Raw genomic sequence first — 22,326 nt, 5'->3', positions numbered from 1 at the left:
AAGCAGCAGCACTATTGCTGTTGTTTTGACAAAACAGCTTTACAAGTAAAGCCCTGCTCACATTTCCAGACACTTGCTGACTGACTGCAACTGTAATGCACAAAGATGCTTGCATTTCAACCGTACGTCTTTGTACCAGTACATGTGCCTAATGGTAAGTCATGACACTAACACTACTGACATCTCAAGTTCCACAGCATACAGTCTGAGCATCAGTCCTATGAAGTTGTGTGTGTGTGTGTGTGTGTGTGTGTTTATCCCTCCATTAATAAAGCCAAAGTAATGTGTTAAAAGCTTGCTGTGAAAGACATGAATGCTTTTTCACTGTTTTAGGGAATTCACTCTAACAGTGTCAGAAAGCTAGGACTGAAATGAAAATAAAAAGAATAATACAGTTATCAGACAGATATAGCACGTATCATGATAGGATAAAAATATCAAAGGTACAACCAACAAATTCACTAAAAATCTGTAGATCACTGAAAATCAGCAGTTGTTCTAGCCACAAAACTATATATATTACAGTACTGGGACAATACGTGATAGGCTCACCATATGTCACTGATTCATAACACATTTTATGAACTATAGAAATGACATTTTATAGCAAACCATACCCTGCTGTTTACATTACTCTTTAATGTGAAACTGGTTGTGGTCAAAGATCATTATCCAGCAAAGTTTGAATGACAGAAACAGACAGAACAGTTTGTTATGCATAATAGGTTTTTTTTTTTTTTTTTAGGAACACCTAAAATCTACACTTACATAACACATTTGTGGACAACAGTTAGAGAAGAACTCTAAGCTTGATATCTACTTGAATATAGACTTTATTTATACCAAAATATAGAAACAAACATATCAAATTACTCTATTGGCACTTTCAGTGACCTCATCCAGACCTTTGCTTGTGAAGATCATAATATTTTGCAATTCAAACTAGGGTGTTCTAATATTATTGGTACAACTACCATTCCCTTCTTTTCTTTGCCACAATCTCCATAGTTTATGTCCAGAACAGAAAATAGAGGACTGTGTTAAAAAATTCCATTACAGGAACAAGGTTCTGGAACCTCAAATGACATGCAAGATACTAAACCTTTAATCTAACAGAAACCCTTATCTTGCATTCCAGACAGTTAGTAATATACACTAACTAGATAATCTTCTTTAGTAACACACAGAAAGCCTACAGATAATTCATTTTATAAACACAGTCAATAACAATATTTAAGACATTTATGACCATTTTGAGGATCAAATATTTTCTTTTTAGGAATCAACATGGATTTGGCATACAGGATGTCTGGTGAAATTCAGTTTCCTTTATTCATTTATGAGATTCATAAGACTGCAGATAATAGAACCCAGGTTGATGCCATGTTTCTTGATTTCTGTAACACATTTGATACATTTCCACATTGTTGACTTGTGAACAAAAAATAAGCTTTTGGACTACTGGACCAGATTTGTGAGAGGCTTCAGGATCTTCTAGTAAGAGCAAACCCAACAGGTCATTTTTAGCATGAAGAAGTTGTCAGATGTGAAAGTAATTTTCATCATTGCCAAGTGGGGTATTATAGGGTCATTCTTATTTATAATGTTCGTAGATGATTTAGTGAATAATACCAGAATCCCCATAAATGTCTGAAGATAATAATTTTGTATAGAGAAAAATCACAACAAGGAAAACTTGTGGAAGACTGATATTTAGTGAAGAGACTGGCAATTGAGCCTAAACATAAATGAATGTAACATGTAAATAAATAAGAGAAAGGACCCACTGTTATTTGGTTAACTGAATGATGATCAGTTACCAGAAACAGTAACAATTAAAAAATATTTAGGAAGATGCCCCATACCAATCTAAATTATAACAATTGAATAAAACTTGTTGTAGGAAGTGCAGATGACAGATTGCGATTCATTGGGACAATCTACAGAAAGGTAATTCCTCTATGAAAGAGAGAGCTAAGAAAACTGTTGTTTGGTCAAATCTAAAGTGTTGTTCATCAGTCTGGGGCTCATTATCAGGTTGATTTAATGGATAACTTAGAGAAGGATCACAGAAACAAAGCCACATATTATCACATTACTGCAGCAAGTGCAGCTCATCAAACTTCAGGGGCAAACTTACAAGGGAGCTGTTGTGGATCATGCAAAAAGAGTCAGGGAACATAACTACACTCTTGGAAATGGAAAAAAGAACACATTGACACCGGTGTGTCAGACCCACCATACTTGCTCCGGACACTGCGAGAGGGCTGTACAAGCAATGATCACACGCACGGCACAGCGGACACACCAGGAACCGCGGTGTTGGCCGTCGAATGGTGCTAGCTGCGCAGCATTTGTGCACCGCCGCCGTCAGTGTCAGCCAGTTTGCCGTGGCATACGGAGCTCCATCGCAGTCTTTAACACTGGTAGCGTGCCACGACAGCGTGGACGTGAACCGTATGTGCAGTTGACGGACTTTGAGCGAGAGCGTATAGTGGGCATGCGGGAGGCCGGGTGCACGTACCGCCGAATTGCTCAACACGTGGGGCGTGAGGTCTTCACAGTACATCGATGTTGTCGCCAGTGGTTGGCGGAAGGTGCACGTGCCCGTCGACCTGGCACCGGACCGCAGCGACGCACGGATGCACGCCAAGACCTTAGGATCCTACGCAGTGCCGTAGGGGACCGCACCGCCACTTCCCAGCAAATTAGGGACACTGTTGCTCCTGGGGTATCGGCGAGGACCATTCGCAACCGTCTCCATGAAGCTGGGCTACGGTCCCGCACACCGTTAGGCCGTCTTCCGCTCACGCCCCAACATCGTGCAGCCCGCCTCCAGTGGTGTCGCGACAGGTGTGAATGGAGGGACGAATGGAAACGTGTCGTCTTCAGCGATGAGAGTCGCTTCTGCCTTGGTGCCAATGATGGTCGTATGCGTGTTTGGCGCCGTGCAGGTGAGCGCCACAATCAGGACTGTATACGACCGAGGCACACAGGGCCAACACCCAGCATCATGGTGTGGGGAGCGATCTCCTACACTGGCCGTACACCACTGGTGATCGTCGAGGGGACACTGAATAGTGCACGGTACATACAAACCGTCATCGAACCCATCATTCTACCATTCCTAGACCGACAAGGGAACTTGCTGTTCCAACAGGACAATGCACGTCCGCGTGTATCCCGTGCCACCCAACGTGCTCTAGAAGGTGTAAGTCAACTACCCTGGCCAGCAAAATCTCCGGATCTGTCCCCCATTGAGCATGTTTGGGACTGGATGAAGCGTCGTCTCACGCGGTCTGCACGTCCAGCACGAACGCTGGTCCAACTGAGGCGCCAGGTGGAAATGGCACGGCAAGCCGTTCCACAGGACTACATCCAGCATCTCTACGATCGTCTCCATGGGAGAATAGCAACCTGCACTGCTGCGAAAGGTGGATATACACTGTACTAGTGCCGACATTGTGCATGCTCTGTTGCCTGTGTCTATGTGCCTGTGGTTCTGTCAGTGTGATCATGTGATGTATCTGACCCCAGGAATGTGTCAATAAAGTTTCCCCTTCCTGGGACAATGAATTCACAGTGTTCTTATTTCAATTTCCAGGAGTGTATTTTCTGCACATATATCTTGCAATATGTCCACAAGAGGAAAATCTTGAGAAATTTGAGCTCGTAGAGATACTCATTGACAATCATTTTTCCTGCTCACCATTCAAGAATAGCACAGGAAATGCAAAAAATTATAATTGTGTACATTGTCTCTGCCACAAAATAAAGTGTCTTGTGGAATATAGATGCAGATGAAGTCATAAAAAATGACTAGTACAGTTGAGTAAAACAAAAAAAAGTCAGTTTGCAATCCACAATGATATTTAGAGCTGTAAGAAAAGAATATAAATTATTCCATACAAATTATATGTACGTTACTTATTTAGTAGTCAGAGTATACATAATGCATAAGACTTTATATCATCAAAAGACATAATACAAGAGACTGTAAAACCCCATAAAATAAAAAAATTACTGAAAAAAAAAATTACACACACCTCATAAAGAACACACAAAACAAAGTGTGAAAAACAAGAAAAGCAATCATTTCAGCACAAAAATGTACCGAAGTATCTTATGTGAAGGAGACGTTCATCTCTTAACATACGACCACTTAAGAGGAAATGCATAAATTGTCATGACTGGCAGTAAGCATGGGTGCCCACAGAAATTTATTCAAGAAGGGGAAATATTCGAAAATCGCAATTTTTTTATATTGGAAAACTTGAGAAATTCCAGTTGACTATTAAGAAAAATAACCAGCAAGACTGCCTATGATTAATATACCTAAAAGTTAAGCAAGAGGAAATAAAAATTAAAAATGCTTATTAAATTTAGGAAAACTTCACAGCTCATCATATTATTGCATTTATTGAATTGTTTTCATGCCTTCCAATTTTTGAAGTTGACTGGTATAATTAATGTTCAATAAAATGTTTTTAAAGCTGGTTGTTTGGGTAAAGTATGACCCAGGCCAGCATTCAACAAGGTTAATATGAGAAATCTCCCAAAACTGTCATAAATTCACTAGTACAATCAACCCTTAACAGCCTAGGATTCAACCAAGATGACCTTTGTCCCCCAGGTTGACACATTGTGCTAAATAACAACTGGACTATTGATTTGGTAGAAGTATGACTATCTATTATGCTGTGTTCCACCCATATGGAAGTTGACAAGGTCCCATTTCTTATATTGAGGATCTTTTTTAATTTAACTTTTCTCACTTTTGCCCCTCTCTTGTAGTGGAGAAAATGGTATTTTCCCTCTCCAATTGATGCATTTTGGTCCATAGATGAGGTGAAATGAACACAGCAACAGATGGAAAGACCATGATGTTCTGAGTCTGCTACAAGTGCACTATGATTTTATAAATGAATGTGGTATCAGTATGTCACAGTGGGTCTTCCTTAACCATTGGCGAATGGTAAAAAACTTGTGATTAAGTTGTGCAGTAGGAGAAGGGGTCATCTTTGTGGGAATTGAGGATGAATGCTGGGTATGTATACTGCAGCCATGTTAACTTCATTCTGGGAGTAGGAGCTGGAATTTGCACACCAGCATGTTGGAATGGTATCTTTCTACATCCCAACAAATACTGTATGTGGAAGGCGCAGAACAGTTTGGGGACTATTTTGGCAATGATCTGTATGATCTGCAAATATTTATTGCCACCTTGAATGCAAGACAATGCCAAAATCACCACCATGTCAAATAATAGGCATATTTTCCTATGAACAGCCTGTGTTAGAATCCTGTACCGAGATTCAAGGGAAGGCAAATGCACCCTCTCGCCTCCCCTTGCGGATGGCTAAGGCAATAACTAACTAAAAATCTGTCGAAAATGCCTTTAATGTGAGGAGGACTTACTGTCAATGTGGACTCTGAACCAAAGTGCAACTTGGCATTACGCACATTATCAAATTATTGCCAGAGATAGAAGAAGCAATAAGTGATAGGAAAAAATCATATGACTGACTGAGATTGAATCCCACACTTTTGTATTTGTGGTCTGGCACTTATATACTGACACATCAAATCATGCTGTTAATTCCCTAAAACAGCATCAGTATAATTAAATAATTAAATCACTGTCAGATTCTATTTTGGATAATTAAAAGCCTCTACTCAGTAGGTATCTTTTAGGCTGTAACAGAGATACCTCATTGTATACCCCAGTATATCTACACAATATTATTCTCAGAATTAAGTAGCTGTCTTATTTTTCTCTCATGCATATCAATGAACCACTATATGCTACGGCAAAAAAATCAAAAGTTTCCTTTTTTGTTACATCAGTGGGAAAAATTACTACACTGCATAGAAGATACAGTTAGTACAGTATGTGTTTCACAGAAAAACAGGTGATTTGTTAACATTGACAAAATACAACGTGTTCAGTATGTAACATGCAAAGTAATTATAATTAGCTTTTTCACAAGAACTAGGCTTAAGTTCTCACAGGACTCAGTGACAGTTTTTAACTGAAAGAGATGGATTTATGGAAAGTATGGTAACATATGGTACAACAGGGGAATGCAAGCCCCAAAACATATGTAGAAACAATCTCATTTCATACTTGTGGAAAAATTCTACCTATGAATACCAAACAGTGAGAAGGTACTTATCACTCTTTCTTTTCACTAGTATTATTTCAGGGGAACTTGCTTATTTTGGATTTGGCACTTAGATTTTTGTATCGTTGTTCCTAAAGACTTAACAGAAGTTTTGAGGGGAAAAAGTGCTGTCTAACTGGGGCTAATCTGTTAAGTTACATTTCTTACATCACATACCTGAAGCAGAAAGGACAGAAACGGAATGACAATTATATATGTGAGTAAAACTGCCAACAACTACGCTCAATTTGGACAACCTATTACAAACATGAGCACGAATCTTTCAAGTATGTTTGGTTATGATACAAATCTTCTCATTTGTTTGTCTAATGTGTTACTAGTCTACATTTTGCACATAAAAAAAAGTCATAAACTTACACAAATACTTCTCTACAGTTACAGAGACTGAATTTACTGTCATTGGGACATTGTATTCTAGAGGTGGGTATTGGAAAATGAAGTTAGTCCAGTGATACTGGACAACTCAGAAAATACACAAGGAAACAGACTGATTCTCAAGATACTGCAGTCCACAGGCAGCTCTTGAAACTAATGAAGACTAAATGTAGGAAATTTTATTCCTACATCATCAAAGCCATCTTGTTTCAATTGAAATGACTTTGTTTGTGACCTCACAGCAATGACATGAAAAAGAGGTTGCACCCAAATGAAAAAGCAAAAACAGGTAAGCAAATCTAGCACACTTTTCTTCAAGACAAATACTTCTTTATATGCATTTTCACATAAGTTATACATTGAGGGTTAAGTGAATGTGACATACATTTAGTAAGTAGTATGGAATCTGCATTGCCAACATAACTACATGGTGTAAGACATGTTTTCAAATGTAATTCATTAAGTTACATTGGATCTAGCCAAACTCTTAATGAAAAATGTTCTCATGAACTCGAAGCATTGATTGCATGCCAGTGAGAGAAAATAATTCTTTTGGAATGCCTATTAGTTAGACTTAGGAAAAATAGACAGATAAATGAATTAATTACAAAATTGTATGAAAAAACTAATATTATTTGTGCCATTGATACCTCAACACTGTAGGTAGATTGGATGGTGATTGGAAATCTGGTAAACAGGAACAAATATGGTATCATGACCATGACACACACACACACACACACACACACACACACACACACACACACACACACACACACACACACACACACACACACATATGTAAAGGAAATGAAGCAAACTTATAACATCAGGTCACATAGTGAATGTTGACACACAAGTCATGTAAACATTTTGAATCATAGTAACAAGCCAGACTCAATGGCTGGAACATGGAGGAGAAGCAACATTGAGATTACAAGATATAATTAATTTTAAGTAAATTTTAAATAAATATAAGGTAATTGGGAATAGCAATGCTTACCCTGTTGGAATCTACACAATAGATTTGAGTTCATGACAGATGAATACATCTGAAAGGATCAAAATGTAACTTTGGAAGAACATAAGCTTCAGTGGAAAAATACCTACTTATAAATGTGAAACAATACTAAATACATATGTCTATTATTGGTGTCATTTACCTCAGATGAATCACTGTCTTATATAAAATATGTAATGCATCAGCAACTCAAGGAATTTGTCCAGAGAAACTGAAATATGCCACTGTTAAACCCCTGTTTAAGAAAGGTGATAGAAGAGATCTCAATAATAACTGACTTGTTTCACTGTTGACATCATGTTCCAAAATTTTTGAGCAGAGGATGTATTCCAGAACAGTATCTCACCTGAGCAACTACAATATCCTCAGAAAACCACAGTTTGGTTTTCATTAGAATTGCTCTACTGAGAATCCCATTTACATGTTCACTCACCAAGCTTTACAAGCATTAAACAACAAAATAGCACTGGTTGGTATTTTCTGTGATCTATTCAAGGAATTTGACTGTTTGGATTAGAGTATTCTACTAGACAAAACAGAAGGTTTATGGGATTGATGGAAAAACCAACCAATGGATGATGTCATACCTAACCAAAAGAATATACCAAAGTTGTACTTACTAATTCAACAAATGCACTAAAGGGACATTATTCTGATTGGAGAGAAATGACATATGGGGTTCCCCAATGCTCAGGCTTATGTCTGCTATTGTCTCTCATATATGTAAATGATCTTTCATCTAATATACAAGAAGCAGGAAGCTTTTTGCACATGGCACTAACATTGTAATCAATCCAAGCATACATACAGCAACAGAAGAAATGGTAAGTATCTGCAAACAGTCTTGCCATTAATTTTAAAAAGACACAACATATCCAAATTAAAAGGAAGGTCAGCATTGGCCATAATATTGATGTTTTATTGATAGCAGAATCGATTTTCGACCACATAGTGATCATCTTCAGTGCTGTACAAATTAAACTCAGACACTGGTATCAAGTTATCAATAACCAAATCTGAGAAGCAATTTGAATGAAGCATTTTAAATGAAACACTCAAGCTTTCCACAGTTGTCTCCATCATCATCATCAGGAGTGGAAATCACTGGCTGCAGGGGCTGGCAGGGTTGGTCTGCTTATTTAGATGTAATGACAGCATATGGAACCTTCCAGAGAGGGCTAGAGTGGTGCATGGACATAAAACGAACTTGACAGATCCTAGTGGTTCCATCCTGCCGTGGGATCGAGTGACATCACATGATGTGAGCAGCTGATGCCACATTTGAAACTGACCCTCCCGCATACCTGCAAGCATCAAGCCTACGTCTTTGCAAAGACATAGGCTTGACAGTTGTAGGGACATGGGAGAGGCAGTTTCAAATGTGGCACTGGTCACTCACGCCAAGTGACGTCACTCAGTCCTGCAGCGGGATGGATCCACTAGGTGCTGCCAAACTTGTCATGCACCATTCCAGCCCTCTCTGGAAAATTCCAGATGTTGCCATTACATCCATATAAACTCCTGATGACAATGGTGGAGACAGTTGTCAAAAGCTTGTAAACTGAGAATATTTTATTGGATATGTAGTTGATTTAGTGGTTTCTGCCATACTGGAACATCTCTACTTGTTATTATCCAGTAAAGCAACTGGTATCATTAACTTTGAATGCAGTTTCTGTGACTGAATGCCAATTTTAATGCTACACTGTCTTAACAACAGACACCAAAGAAAGGACTGAAGGAAGATTAGAGTTTAACATTTTATTGACAGTGCAGCCATTAGAGATGGAGCACAAGCTCTAATTATAGAAGGATCGAAAGGACATAGGCCACACCAAAGACCAGCTCAACTCAAAAGCAAAGGAAAAGCAGTCAAAAAGCAAAAGAGACTTACTGGTGTGACATAATAGTGGTTACTAAACAGTTCTGATTTGCATCAATTATTGAAGTAAATTTACCAGTACACAGTGTGGTCCATTAAAGTTTTGTATGAGTATATTGATGTGATACTTTCCTTGGAAGTTTGAAATGAATCACCAGTGATCAAATGTTTTAACATAGTATACAGCTCTACCAACCATGTAAGATTCTCATTAAAAATGAGTGCCATTTTTCATTAAATGTACTCATATAGTCACAGGAATTAACTAACATTTTTGTATTGCATCCCACTTTTGGTAATTAGTTTCTTGAGTCAGAAAAACTAGTTAAAAAATAAAAAAGGGGGGAATTTGACTGCTGATAATGGATTACTTGTTAAAATTTTGAAGCAATGTCTATCTATTACCCATACTTTGGTGAAAATAAAACTTTGTAGTAACTAGTTTTTGATTTTCCTGCCTCTATGTTCATCTAAATGAATGAAACATATGTGAAAATTTTAATTACCTCTCATTTTCTGAGCTGAAGTCTGCCTTATTATATCCACATTTTCATCAGAAGATATATCACCTAAAAACAAATGGAGAAAAATATGTTAACAGTGCACAATAAGTCTTAATTTTGAGGAAATAAGAAGATGATGTACAATATATCTAAGTGTTTTTCATACCAGTCCCATCATAGATTAATACTTAGACCACTCAAAACATGCAAGAGGAAAAACACTCTAAAAACATAAATGCCATTAAGCTGAAGAATGTTGTAGTTTGATTTTAATCATGGTTCACAGTTCATACATGATCAAATGAAAATATCTTATAAAGGCAAAATACTTTAAAATCTACGGTCTACTAAATGCTTTCAAGAGAAAATGTATAACACAAATCTAAATCTCTATTAATAACAATTTTAAGTTCTATATTATGGATGCTGTTCCCTATATTATGTCCATGTAACCATCCACAATTCAAAATGCTGTCGAATATCCATTGCCAAACATAGTAAGAAGCACACCTAAATTTTAACAAAGAAATTGTATGTTATTCACCTGTTCCTTCTACCGTGTCAGGCAATTCTTGCTGAAATTCTTCAACTGGAGCTTTTTCTGTAACTTCTTGAGCCTTTCTGGTGTTCCGGTAATTATTGTCTTGTTGAGATATGTGTTGAATACTTCCTCCTACTTTGTGTAAAACTGGATCTTTCAATTCGCTGGCTATGAAATCACATATTCCCATAATTAAACATTCACCCTGCATCTTTTTCACCGCTGAATTAACAGTTCTCCCTTTCAGCCTCATTGGTTTTCGTATTAAAAAATTGCAACATAAGCATGCAATGGTATACTATACACATAGCAGTGTCTATTTACACAGGTCAAAAAGAAATAAGATTGGAATATCATTCTAGCTAATCTGTAACTGATAGGCTTTTCTCTTTCTTTTCATATTTGTTATTTTTTAAAGAAACATATTAGTTTTTTGTTATTGTTACAAAGATATTCCAGAATATGTGGTAGGATAAAAATTTTTCACTGTAATTAATTTGGTGCTCTCATAACTTTTAGTCTCACAATTTATATGTAAATGTTTTGAGAGTAAACTGTAAGGAAATTTATTTTCATCAGTCAGTCAGAGTTATTTCGAATCCTTGTAACTGTTTCATTGCTGTCCATGAACTTACCTCAACACAATATTGACAACCTCTGTTTCAAAAAATGAAGTTAACTGCACCAGACATGTTAAAAGGGATATTTGTGTTTCTAGAGAAAATGTATTGGGTCAGATTTGTGAGATGACAGTATATATACTGAAGTGAATAGTTTTTCACCATTATACAGTCACTACCAGAGTTTCTTGTATAGCCCTTCCATAACGAAATGATTACAATCCTAAAATCATTTAATAATTTAAGGGTAATTTGGTATAAGTGTCACATAAATTACAATAAAGAAGAAGAGAATCACAGCTGCAAGTATTAAAAAATTTCCTTCTACTGAAACTCAGCAGCAGTTGCACCAAAATTTATCCATGACCAGTTTTGACCCTTAGACAATTTTCAGATATTCAGAAATGAACAGGTGCTCTTCACTCAGTTGAAGTGCACCAGACACACTATGCTGTGATTTGGTAAAAATATTACTGATAGTTGCAAGTGCTCTGTGGTCAAAGAAAAATATTGGACTAAATAATTTTGAAAAGCATTAGAGTCTAAAATAGACAAAATGTTTGTTAGATGTAATCAACGGTATTATGGTAACATAATTAGAGATGTGATTCTTGAAGTTTACCCAGCATACTGAACATTCTATGAGGTTTTGGGATTCCAGCTGCTGACTTCTAGCCACACTATTTCAGCTGGCAACTGTTCAGCCATCTCCAGGTGAATGTCCACCACAGGAGATTGTTAGTTCATGGTGTCAGCTTTACAGCAAAAATTGGTGTGGGGACACATGGACATTAGCAGATGTAACAAGAGTGTCCTCTATTGAAATTTATGCCCTCTGGCACACAGATCCATGTGTAAAGATGAAACTACAAGTCATACTACTGTGGGAGGCTGGAATTTACAAAATTCCTTGCCAGTGTGGCAAGGTTTACACATGTCAGACAATATGCACAATAAAACTTCCTGGCACATTAAAACTGTGTGCCCGACCGAGACTCGAACTCGGGACCTTTCGCAGGAGAGCTTCTGTAAAGTTTGGAAGGTAGGAGACGAGATACTGGCAGAAGTAAAGCTGTGAGTACCGGGCGTGAGTCGTGCTTCGGTAGCTCAGTTGGTAGAGCACTTGCCCGCGAAAGGCAAAGGTCCCGAGTTCGAGTCTCAGTCGGGCACACAGTTTTAATCTGCCAGGAAGTTTCATATCAGCGCACACTCTGCTGCAGAGTGAAAATCTCATTCTGGAATATGCACAATATATTAAAGATGTGTTGAACATTAGTGCCACAATTGCCTTTCGCAGCCTAGTGAGTTGGCTGTAGCTGAACATGGTATTACCACAGCATACTCTATGGATAATTCTGCCACAAAAATCTACAAGTGTGCATTCCAACAGAGGGCAGACAGGTAGTTTCAGCTTTACACGTGTCAAGTATGGAACATTATTTGCAGAGCGTGCGGATTTTGATAGCGGATGCTCCTGTGATGGCAGCCAATGTTCGTACGTCTCCGTGCCAATTTTTGTTATAAAGCCGACAGCATGAACTGGCACTCTCCAGTGGCAGACACTCACCTGAAGATGGCTGAATGGTTGCCAGCCAAAATATTGTGGCAAGAAGTCAACATTATCTGGCTGCAATCCTGAAACCTCAAGGAATATCGTTAGAGATGGTAGAAGTACAAAATCAGTTGACTGATAAAAAAAACCCTAACTTGACTTCAAAGTAGTTTGTATAACCTTACAAAAGTCTAAGTTAAAGTGGGGAACGCAGTGCCCCCACAATGTATCACTGCAGCATCTCTCACTTAATGCAACAGCGATTCTTGTTCTACAGTTCTCTTGTCTAAAAATGGCTCATTGTATGGAGTGTCTTGAATCTGTTTAGAGCTATTCTATCCTGATATATTAGTTTACAAATATATGACACACAATGCACAATCTCTTGGGACACTGTTACAGTCTGTGAAAATATGTACTAGTCTACTATAGTGAAACTTCACGGCAAGAATTTTGTGAATAACTTTTTCATACAATGGGTGAGAATTCTTTTCTCATCTGACACAATCTGCATGATGTCCACGTATGACTTAATAAAAATATTTCATGAGTTAAGAAAAAAATTACTCTGAGTAGTATGCGAAGTATCTACTGGTTCATTTTACTCATTTCAGAAAATGTACAAACCATAATATTAAGAAGACAGAAACTAATAAATAGCCAAGAAAGGTTAAGTGTTTTTAAAAATACTATTGCAGCAAAACATTTATTAGACTATGTGGATTGAAGCAGTATCAGCCTTGTCAATTTCATATACTTGTATACCACATTTGTCTTACTATGAACATAATGACATTTTCAGAGGATTTATGCAATTAGAATAAAGCTTATAGGTAGGTAATGAACTAAAATGAAAGTAAATGTACAGCAACAAATCATAACTGTTTTGTTGCTTCAAAAGAAAATTTGTACAACTCATGAGAGAACACAAATATCTAACCAGAATGACAACTGTATAATTATACAGACCATCTTTCCATAAAGCATATTATATACATGTCATTACCCTGAAAAATAAGGTATCATTCCACAACTTTTTCTGCAGTGACAATTTAAATAGGTTGCAGCTCCACCCTGTACATTTGAAATATTTCATTCATAAAGTCAACAAGTACAGGATGCATTTACAATAAAAATAAATTGTTTCTAAGTTTCTAGCTTCAGAGAAATAGAAAAATAAGGTATATTTCACATTATGATTAGATGAGCTGAAACGAATTGTAAGGCAAAATTGTTTACTAAGTGAACTAGGTCTTGAACAATTAATGAATTCATATTTCTTCAATGTAGTTTTATGAAAAAAGACACAAATGTGATCTTTACCTCTAATCTATCAGCCAGTTAAAAAAAAAGAATACTAAAAGTAAAATGTAGGACAAAAGGAGGAGTACAGGCTGTAGCTGATGAACAACAAGAATGTACAAGAGAGCCAAAAGATAATAAATAGGAATTGATGTAAAAATAAAAATAGCAAACTTTGGCAAGGAAAAGAAATGATTTGAAAGAGGAACAATCAGGAGACTAAAATAAAACAATCATAGGATTAAATGAAAAATTTGTTACAGAAACTGATGGAGAAGACATGATGGTATAGATGAGAGTTTAAAAATAAAAGCAATGTACTGATGAGAGAGAAGGAAATTATAGTTTTGTAGTAGGAGATATGAACATACAGGATTTATGAATCTGAACTGGCAGTAATTTCTAATACCAGTCACATCTACACACTTCTTATTTGAAACAGCCATTATGTTCCAGTTGTTACAATAATACAAGTTACTGTATTCAAATTATAATGCTTTTGGATATTTTATGTTTTGTGGGTCTTAACAATTTCTCTCTCCAGAAATTCCACAACCAACACAACCTCACATAAAATACTACACCATCCTTATTAACTTTGGTTGCTTTGAAGATTATTGCAACATGAACAGTTAGCTTCAGATAAATAGAAATTATAGCTATTTGACTTATTCCAAAGTTTTTAATTGTTGTAAGAGAGGAATATGTTAACTTATTTCATTTTCATTCACGATAACTATGTGATTACACGAAGTGCTGAATTTAAATTCTGCATAATATGAAGTTTTAGCAATTTCCATATGAAATATTACCAGTTAAAAGAAGTAGTACGGATATTTACTGACAGTTTGTTGTAATTTGATGAATATGATTGACAGGCAAACTTGACTTATTCTCTTAATCCCAATGGTATAAACAACTTAGACCTAAAAAATTGGCTGTTTACATTTTTAAATTGTTTTTTCTTCTTCTGTATGTATCAGACTCTAAATGCTATGAACTTTCTACATTTTTACAAGGTATCCTGTGAATGCCAAATTTTCCCCATTCATAAACTGTGAAATGCTTTGCATTGTGTCAGAAATCATGAAAACAAAAATCATATAGAATACAAGTGGTTTCAAAGATGATTGCACATTCTATCAACCAAGATCCTGAACACTAAACACAGTGCTTGAAAACAAATTCATTCTCTCTCTCTCACTCACGCACTCACACACACATTACAATAAACTTGCATTTGAACAGCTCATTCTGTGAGAACATTAATACAATAATGAGAAAATATCATCAGTCTCAAAGATAAAACATAACTGTAGTCACTATATAATATTAAATATGCAATGATTATCAGTTATAATATTACTTGTTTTCACACTATAAGTTGGAAATTCAGTGCCTACATAAAGCAGTTTTGGACAAATAAATTATTGCTGCTTTTGATTTATAAATTTAAGTTTTTGTTTCTATGGAAACATTTACCAACTATGTCTTGTCAAGAAAATTAAAACACAGTAATAATATTCTTATTTAATGCCTGATCATGTTTTCAGCTACTCCACTCTGTGATCCAAAAAACTGGACAATAAAAAGATGTTTTTGAAACTTTTCACAGTAATTTAATTAACAGATGAACACCATTTCATGCTCTACTTTTGTGAGTAGGGAAAGAAAGTTAACTTTAATAACATAGTAAATAAAATGATGTAACAGCTCACAACAAGAAGAAAATGTTTCAATATCTTTTCACTACGAAAAATATGAAAACTATTGTACCACTGTGGCAAAGAAGAAAAATTCCAAATAGAAGTTTACCTGTAGATCGAATGATTGCCACAGGTCGAGCCATGGGTGGGGGAGGTGGGGGTGGCAGCATTGAGCTAGGGTAGTATTGAGACAGTTTTGATGGACTCCTTGATGGACCTGGCTGAGACTGCAACAAACATCCCAATTATAAAATCAGATAGATTGCAATACACAAAAAAGGGCGCACACAGTTAATTTTCTGGAATATTATGTCAGTTTTGAATGAATAAAAGGTTAACAGTACCAAGTAACTTCTAGATGACTATTTTTTGTTGAATGTAACTATGTGGTGGAACTTATGGAGAATTCAGAGAAGCTAAATAATCTTGACTGTTTATGTGTCTTTCAAAGCTGGTGAGTCATTATATGATACAAGAATAATGCCACTACACCACAAATGGCCAGAATATATCATGCTTATTTCATATTATTGTGTATTCTGAAACAAGTAACTGCCTAGTCTTCAAGCAAATAGCTCCCCTCAAGGATTTACGCAGAATTATTTTGAGAAATATAGGAATTCTTTGCCAATGAGGAAATTTTGACCATAAATTATATAGAAAGTGTTTTCTAGCATTTAATGAGTTAGAGGCTGTTTTTCCTAAGCAAACATAGCTACTATTAATTTTAATGTATTTATTGAATATAATCAATCTCTCTCTCTCTCTCTTTCTTTCTTCCTTTCTTTCTCTTCACACACACACACACACACACACACACACACACACACACACACACACAAATGAAAAATCTGGCTACACTTCATAATGTTTTTGATAATTCAAATTGTATGTTATTATTGAGAAAACATGTATAATGAACATTTACTAAGAATGAGACTCTACTTTGGATTTTATCCACTATTCTCAATAATAGCTCATCTATTGAATATTGTCATAAATTGAAGAGACAGTTGTGAAACAGAGAATACTTTAGTACTAGTATATAAAACATTATTTGCCTTTACGGTATAGATAAGAGACAGTAACAAATTTTGAAATCCATCTTCACACAGAAAAGTTATATTTATACACGAAAAAAAAATAAATAAAAAAAATAGCAAGTTGTCATATGAGGAACAAGTCAAATAATTAGAAATTTTGAACAATAAGTGAATCATATCAACACCAAACTAAAATATTTCTTGACATACTCCACAAATTTTGTTTTATTGTTTGATAATTTAGCTCATTTATTGTTTTTTCATATCACTATAGTAAATCAACTTTCTGTATACATTACTTCAATGTAGTGTTGTTATGAAGCTAGCAACTCACTATACTTGTAACATATTAATTAAGATTTCCTTAATTAATAAATTACAAACTTTCTATATGTTTGTTATTCTGCTCTTTGGTATAAATTTAATTTTCTATATTATCTCCGAAGATGTACACCCAGCCTTTTTGTTATGATTTGGATTTGTAATTCAATAAAAACATTATGAATCATTTACTACAGTTTTTAATAAATATGGTAATCTGATAAATACTATTTTAGTTATTAAGCCAAAAATTTAGCAGCGCAAAAACCAACCTGACTCCCTTGTTGCGTGTTTTCAGCTTCTTGACACACAAAGGTAACAAAATCAGACAGTGTGTCATGCCCATTTTCAGGATATTTTGTTGGACTGTGTTGAGTGTGGTTGGGGCCAGATGCTTGCTGGTAGAAACTGGCAGATGCACTTCCACTAAGACTTGAGGAAGCTATGGATGTCACAGAACTGTGTTGCTGCAGACCTATAAGATATGCAGCTGTTAATATTTGTATTGTATCATACTGAGTCATATCAAGAGATGAGATAGGTAGATGCTAATCTAGAATATAAACATTTAGCTACAAAAAACTAAAATGTCAGATCGACCTCAGAACATCTATAAGCACAATTCCAACTACATATTTCAAAAGCAAAGCAAGACAAATAATACACATAGTTATAGAATTATGGCCATGCTTTTAGTATGTCCAAGGCTCCAGGATTACAGTCAGTGAAGCATCAGAAAAACAGTGAACTTTATCTTTATTTTATCCAAATATGTCAGTAAAGTTATTTGTAAAGTGAAATGCTGTGCAACTGTTGTGCATAACCAAACTTTTGGTAGAATTGAGTAGTTTTCAATATTGTTAACACTGCACAAACCTAAATTAAGATGGATTACGTATGTGACAGCTGAATCTACTGTGCTATCAGATATATTAAATTTCACCCATATGTTACACGGGATGAACAAACATGTGGAACCATCAGAGCTACAAGTTTCACATCTTCTTTATGCACATGAAGCACTTTAAACCTTAGCTATATGTCGAGTAGTTATGTTACTCTCTTCATTGTCTGTATCCCATCCAGGATTTTTGATTATCATATCAACATTACAGTGTACGAGTTATTAAAATTGGCGCCATTCTTGAGTTTGTATTGGATAAAATGTGACATTATTTTTTCATGTAATTAGATTCTTATTGAATTGTGTCTGCTGATGACATCCTGTTCAACTAACAATGAATCACATAAAGAGTTTAAAAAGGTGGTAATGCTCAACTATTTGATCAACCTGTGGTAAACTGTGTAACTGTATTAGGAGTATTTTGTGGTAGTGTACCCATGATCATGAGTGCATGAATAAACTTATAACAATGACATGTTGGGAAGAAAGTGGAAGCTGAGAGAAAAGGGGGGAGGGAGCGAGGGAGGAAGGGGGAAGGGGGAAGGGAGATAAAGAGATAGACAGATAAAGAGAGAGAGAGAGAGAGAGAGAGAGAGAGAGAGAGAAGGCTACTAAAATGATTGTCAAAATGGAAACAAGTGCTTCAAATGTTACTGGAAAACTAACTTTTTGTGTTTAAAAAATCAACAATCAACAATGAAGAAACAACTGCATTAAGAATGTCTATGGATGAGCTACAATTGTAATTCACATTATCAGACAGCCACTGAGGCAAGCAGAGGAAAAGAGGAGTGTAACACTCTCAGACTGAGGAATACCAATCACTGGAAGGTGTCACTGGATCTGAAAATCTACCCTTCACAGCATTTTCAACATCATATCCAATTTCTGAGCAGACATGAATGACCAAACAATGTGAAACTAGTTCATACCAGTGGCGAAGCATAACAGTGTATCTGTCATTATTTGAGCAACCACATAATTGCACTAAAACCCTATTGATTAAAAAGGAAAAGAAAGGTAGATTAAGGTTTAATGACCGGTGGATTACAAGGTCATTGCACAGGGAGCAAAAGCTCAGATTAGACAAGGGTAGCATTCTTTTGGAAGGAACTAACCCAGTGCGTTCTATGTAAAATTTAGGGAAAATGCAGAGAACAGAAATCCAGATGGCTAGGCAGTGATTCCACCTCTTTCAAGTGTAGCTACTTGTGAAAAAGATATTTATGACAAACTATGATTCAGACCTGAAAGTATTTTCTTGACTCTAAAATGAGAAGAAAACCATATATAAACACATGCCCTAAATCCCTCCAGTTTCAAATTAGCAGCCCTTTGATCATATATGAATGAAAAGATTGTCAAGAGACATGTGTGCAAAGTCAGGCCAAAAACTGAGTGAGTTTTACATGGGAAACAGGTGCCAGCTGTGCCAGTCTAAAGCAAAATGAGCTATCTAGGATACCAATGGTGGGTGTGATGAAATGATCTTTTTCATGTTGGTTGTATCATAACCACCTTACTCACCATTGTGGAAACTACCAGAATTTCTCAATAAAGAAATTAAAAAAAAATGTTTTAGTTATGTAACACCAACTATTGGTGCAAGATTTTATGTGGAATTACACTACTTACACATTTAATACAATTTTTAAATTCCTTTTTGGGTTACTAGAAAGCCTAATGTAGTCTATGCAGTACCATTCACAAACTTGTACTCAACTGGGTTGAACTCATTTGGAAACAGTATTTTGAAACCGTGTGTATGAAAGAAGAATGAAAACGAACATGTTCCCAACTTATCAGTGGATGTTGTTCTGCAATAAAAAGGCATTAGGCTATGTTTTTAAACAGAATTTTCTTCTCCTTTGGTCTTAGCAACACTGTTTGCATAATTATAAATCCAGCACCTCATTATAAATCTAGCACCTTGTATTTCAATCTCTTTCTGTTCTGTACACCAACTACATCATTCATGTCTACGACATCTGTCATGTCATTATGCATTAATTGCTTAAAATTACATTTTAGAAGTTCAATATCTGTACAAGATGCACTAGAAATTTTCTATCTCTGTTTAGAGTACAGACAACTTATTTCTGCTTTCTTGTATGCATTAACCACAACTGACTAACTCAGATATGGACTTATAGCTGCATTTTCAATCTTTGACCAGAAAGACTTATTTGCACTTATTCATTCAATATTCAGTTTTAAAATTTATTCCTTGTGTCATATGATGTGCTATCGGCAAAATCAGAGAAAACCTACATGTTTTAAGGAAGCACACCAAACAAAAATTTAGTAAACTGCAGGGGATATGAAGCTAATATCATGGAACACCAACTCTAGCCTTGATAATGGGCTCAATTTGACTAGAAAGAGAGTCCAAAAGTTCCTTCAGGTAAGCTATATTCAGCTGAAGTCACTCATTGGTGATTAGATCCCACAGAACTGTAAAGTTGTGGGGATGTTTATTGCTACATTTCACCTGCTGATCTGAACAATCCCAGATATTTTCTGTGCGAATAAGATAGGGTGATTTAGTGAGCCAGTTGAAATGTGATAGGGTGCCTGAGTGTTTCTCATGCCAGAAATGTATGCAGGCATCCCTGTGAATGTGTTTGTCATCATATTGGAAGATGGGAGTGTCCTGAATCAAGTTCACACTAAACTGAATGAGTATGCAGAGTTATGGTCCAGAACCCCCCCCCCCCCCTCCCGACACATCAGAGAACTATCTCCAGCCTGAACTACACCCTACACACACTGAGGGTCAAATGCCTCATCTGGCTGTTAGTGCACTTGATGCCTTGCATCATGTGAAGAAACACAAAATTGCAGCTTGTCAGAGATTAGAATGCAGCTCCAGTCAGCTATTGTCCAGCTTCTGTTGTTATACGACCCACTCAAGACATGTAGCTTTATCAGCTGCTGTGAGCAATGGCCTTTTGCAAGGTTTGCAATTCCAAATGTTCATTTCATGGAGTTACCTTCACAATGTTTGCTTGGAAACTGGTTGAGATGGCTCTGAATTCACTGGCAGCTGCAGTTGGTGTCAGGTTTTAAACCAGATGTCACTGAGACGATATGAGACTCACCTCCAGTACCTGTCATTTCATCACACATTGGTATCCTAGATACAGTCAATGGTGATACATCAACTAATCATGGGAGGTCATGGGAATACTCAAATATGATGGTTAATTTCTGTCATATCTTCATGTTCAATCCATTTCACTGTGCTGATTCGATATAACTGACTGGCATATACACAACACTTCACTGGCATGGCTTACGGTGGTAGAGGGTCACATGACTGCCTGGTACTAGCCCTAAACAATTTACAATGCTAGACAGGGACCAGTGTGGTCTTTTAAGGAAGTGGCTAACATTTTGTTGAAACAATGGAAACTCCATGTTGGAATACCAATAACATAAGTAAAAAGATACATTACTAATCACTGTAAATATGACACCTTGACTTGCAGACAGGTGCAACAAAAAGAGTGTTATACAGGCCAAAGCCTTCTTCAGAAAAGGTAACAGAAACACACATACACAATCATACACACAAACAAGCACACCTCACACACACAACTGCCATTTCTGGCAGCTTGGACTGGTTTCGAGCTGCTGGAGATGGTGGCCGTGTGTGCATGAGATGTGCTTGCTTGAGTGAATGAATAGGTGTGTTTGTTTTTCTGAAGAAAGCTTTGGCCAAAAGTTAAATGTGTAAGACTTTTTTTTTGTTATGCCTGTCTCCAGCTCAACATGTCATCTTTACCATTAGTAGCATTCTATCCTTTTCCGTGTATTGTTAACGTTTTGTTCAGTTAATCTAGTACCAAAGATTAGTTCTCCTGGCATATACAATCTGTATGTATATAATAAGTACATAGCTTCCATTTAAGACTGAAATAACATTTGTAGTGTTAATGTTTGATTAAAATAATAGAGGAAGGGTGTACATCCTTAATAAAGAGTAGAAGGCCTGAAATGCTTGGAGTTCCAGCAGTTACCCTGTAAGAGGACAGACAGCTTGACTGGAGAGATGACACATACAGGTAGCAACCAACAGATTTGGAGCTAACCATCAATACCTCCATTTGTCTCCATCTATGACATGGAGATTTAACCCAGTTCTAAGGACTTATATTCTTGGAAAATGCACTTCATGGTATAAACATATTTTGAATGCTAAAAAGCACAGTGAAGAAAATTCTTGAACTTACTCAGCTTGGTTTTCTACGTTCTATGTGTTTATTTGTCCATGGAACAATAATATTCGCTATGGACTACCTCATGAAAGTGACTCAGTAAATGAAGAAGTGTATAGACAATTAGTGCACCAAAAATAGTCCAATAACC

The 22,326-nt window shown here is 36.3% G+C and overlaps 1 protein-coding gene across 7 annotated transcripts in view; it reads right to left on the bottom strand.

Annotated features, from left to right (window-relative positions):
- LOC126470658 (nuclear factor 1 X-type) overlaps positions 1–22,326 on the bottom strand; it is a 597,492-nt gene that overhangs the window by 37,362 nt on the left and 537,804 nt on the right. For 6 of the 7 annotated variants that reach the window (XM_050098642.1, XM_050098646.1, XM_050098645.1 and 3 more), the window contains 3 exons: positions 17,324–17,526; positions 15,797–15,914; positions 9,970–10,032 (listed from right to left, as the gene is read on the bottom strand). In XM_050098642.1, coding sequence (XP_049954599.1) covers positions 9,970–10,032; positions 15,797–15,914; positions 17,324–17,526 — 384 coding nt within the window. The remainder of the gene's footprint in view (positions 1–9,969; positions 10,033–15,796; positions 15,915–17,323; positions 17,527–22,326) is intronic. The other variant, XM_050098644.1, reaches the window with a different exon arrangement.

This window comes from Schistocerca serialis, chromosome 3 (genome assembly GCF_023864345.2).
Source record: "Schistocerca serialis cubense isolate TAMUIC-IGC-003099 chromosome 3, iqSchSeri2.2, whole genome shotgun sequence".
Taxonomy (NCBI): Eukaryota; Metazoa; Arthropoda; class Insecta; order Orthoptera; family Acrididae; genus Schistocerca; species Schistocerca serialis.
Note: the sequence above shows the minus strand (reverse complement) of the source record. Positions and strands in the feature narration are given on the sequence as shown.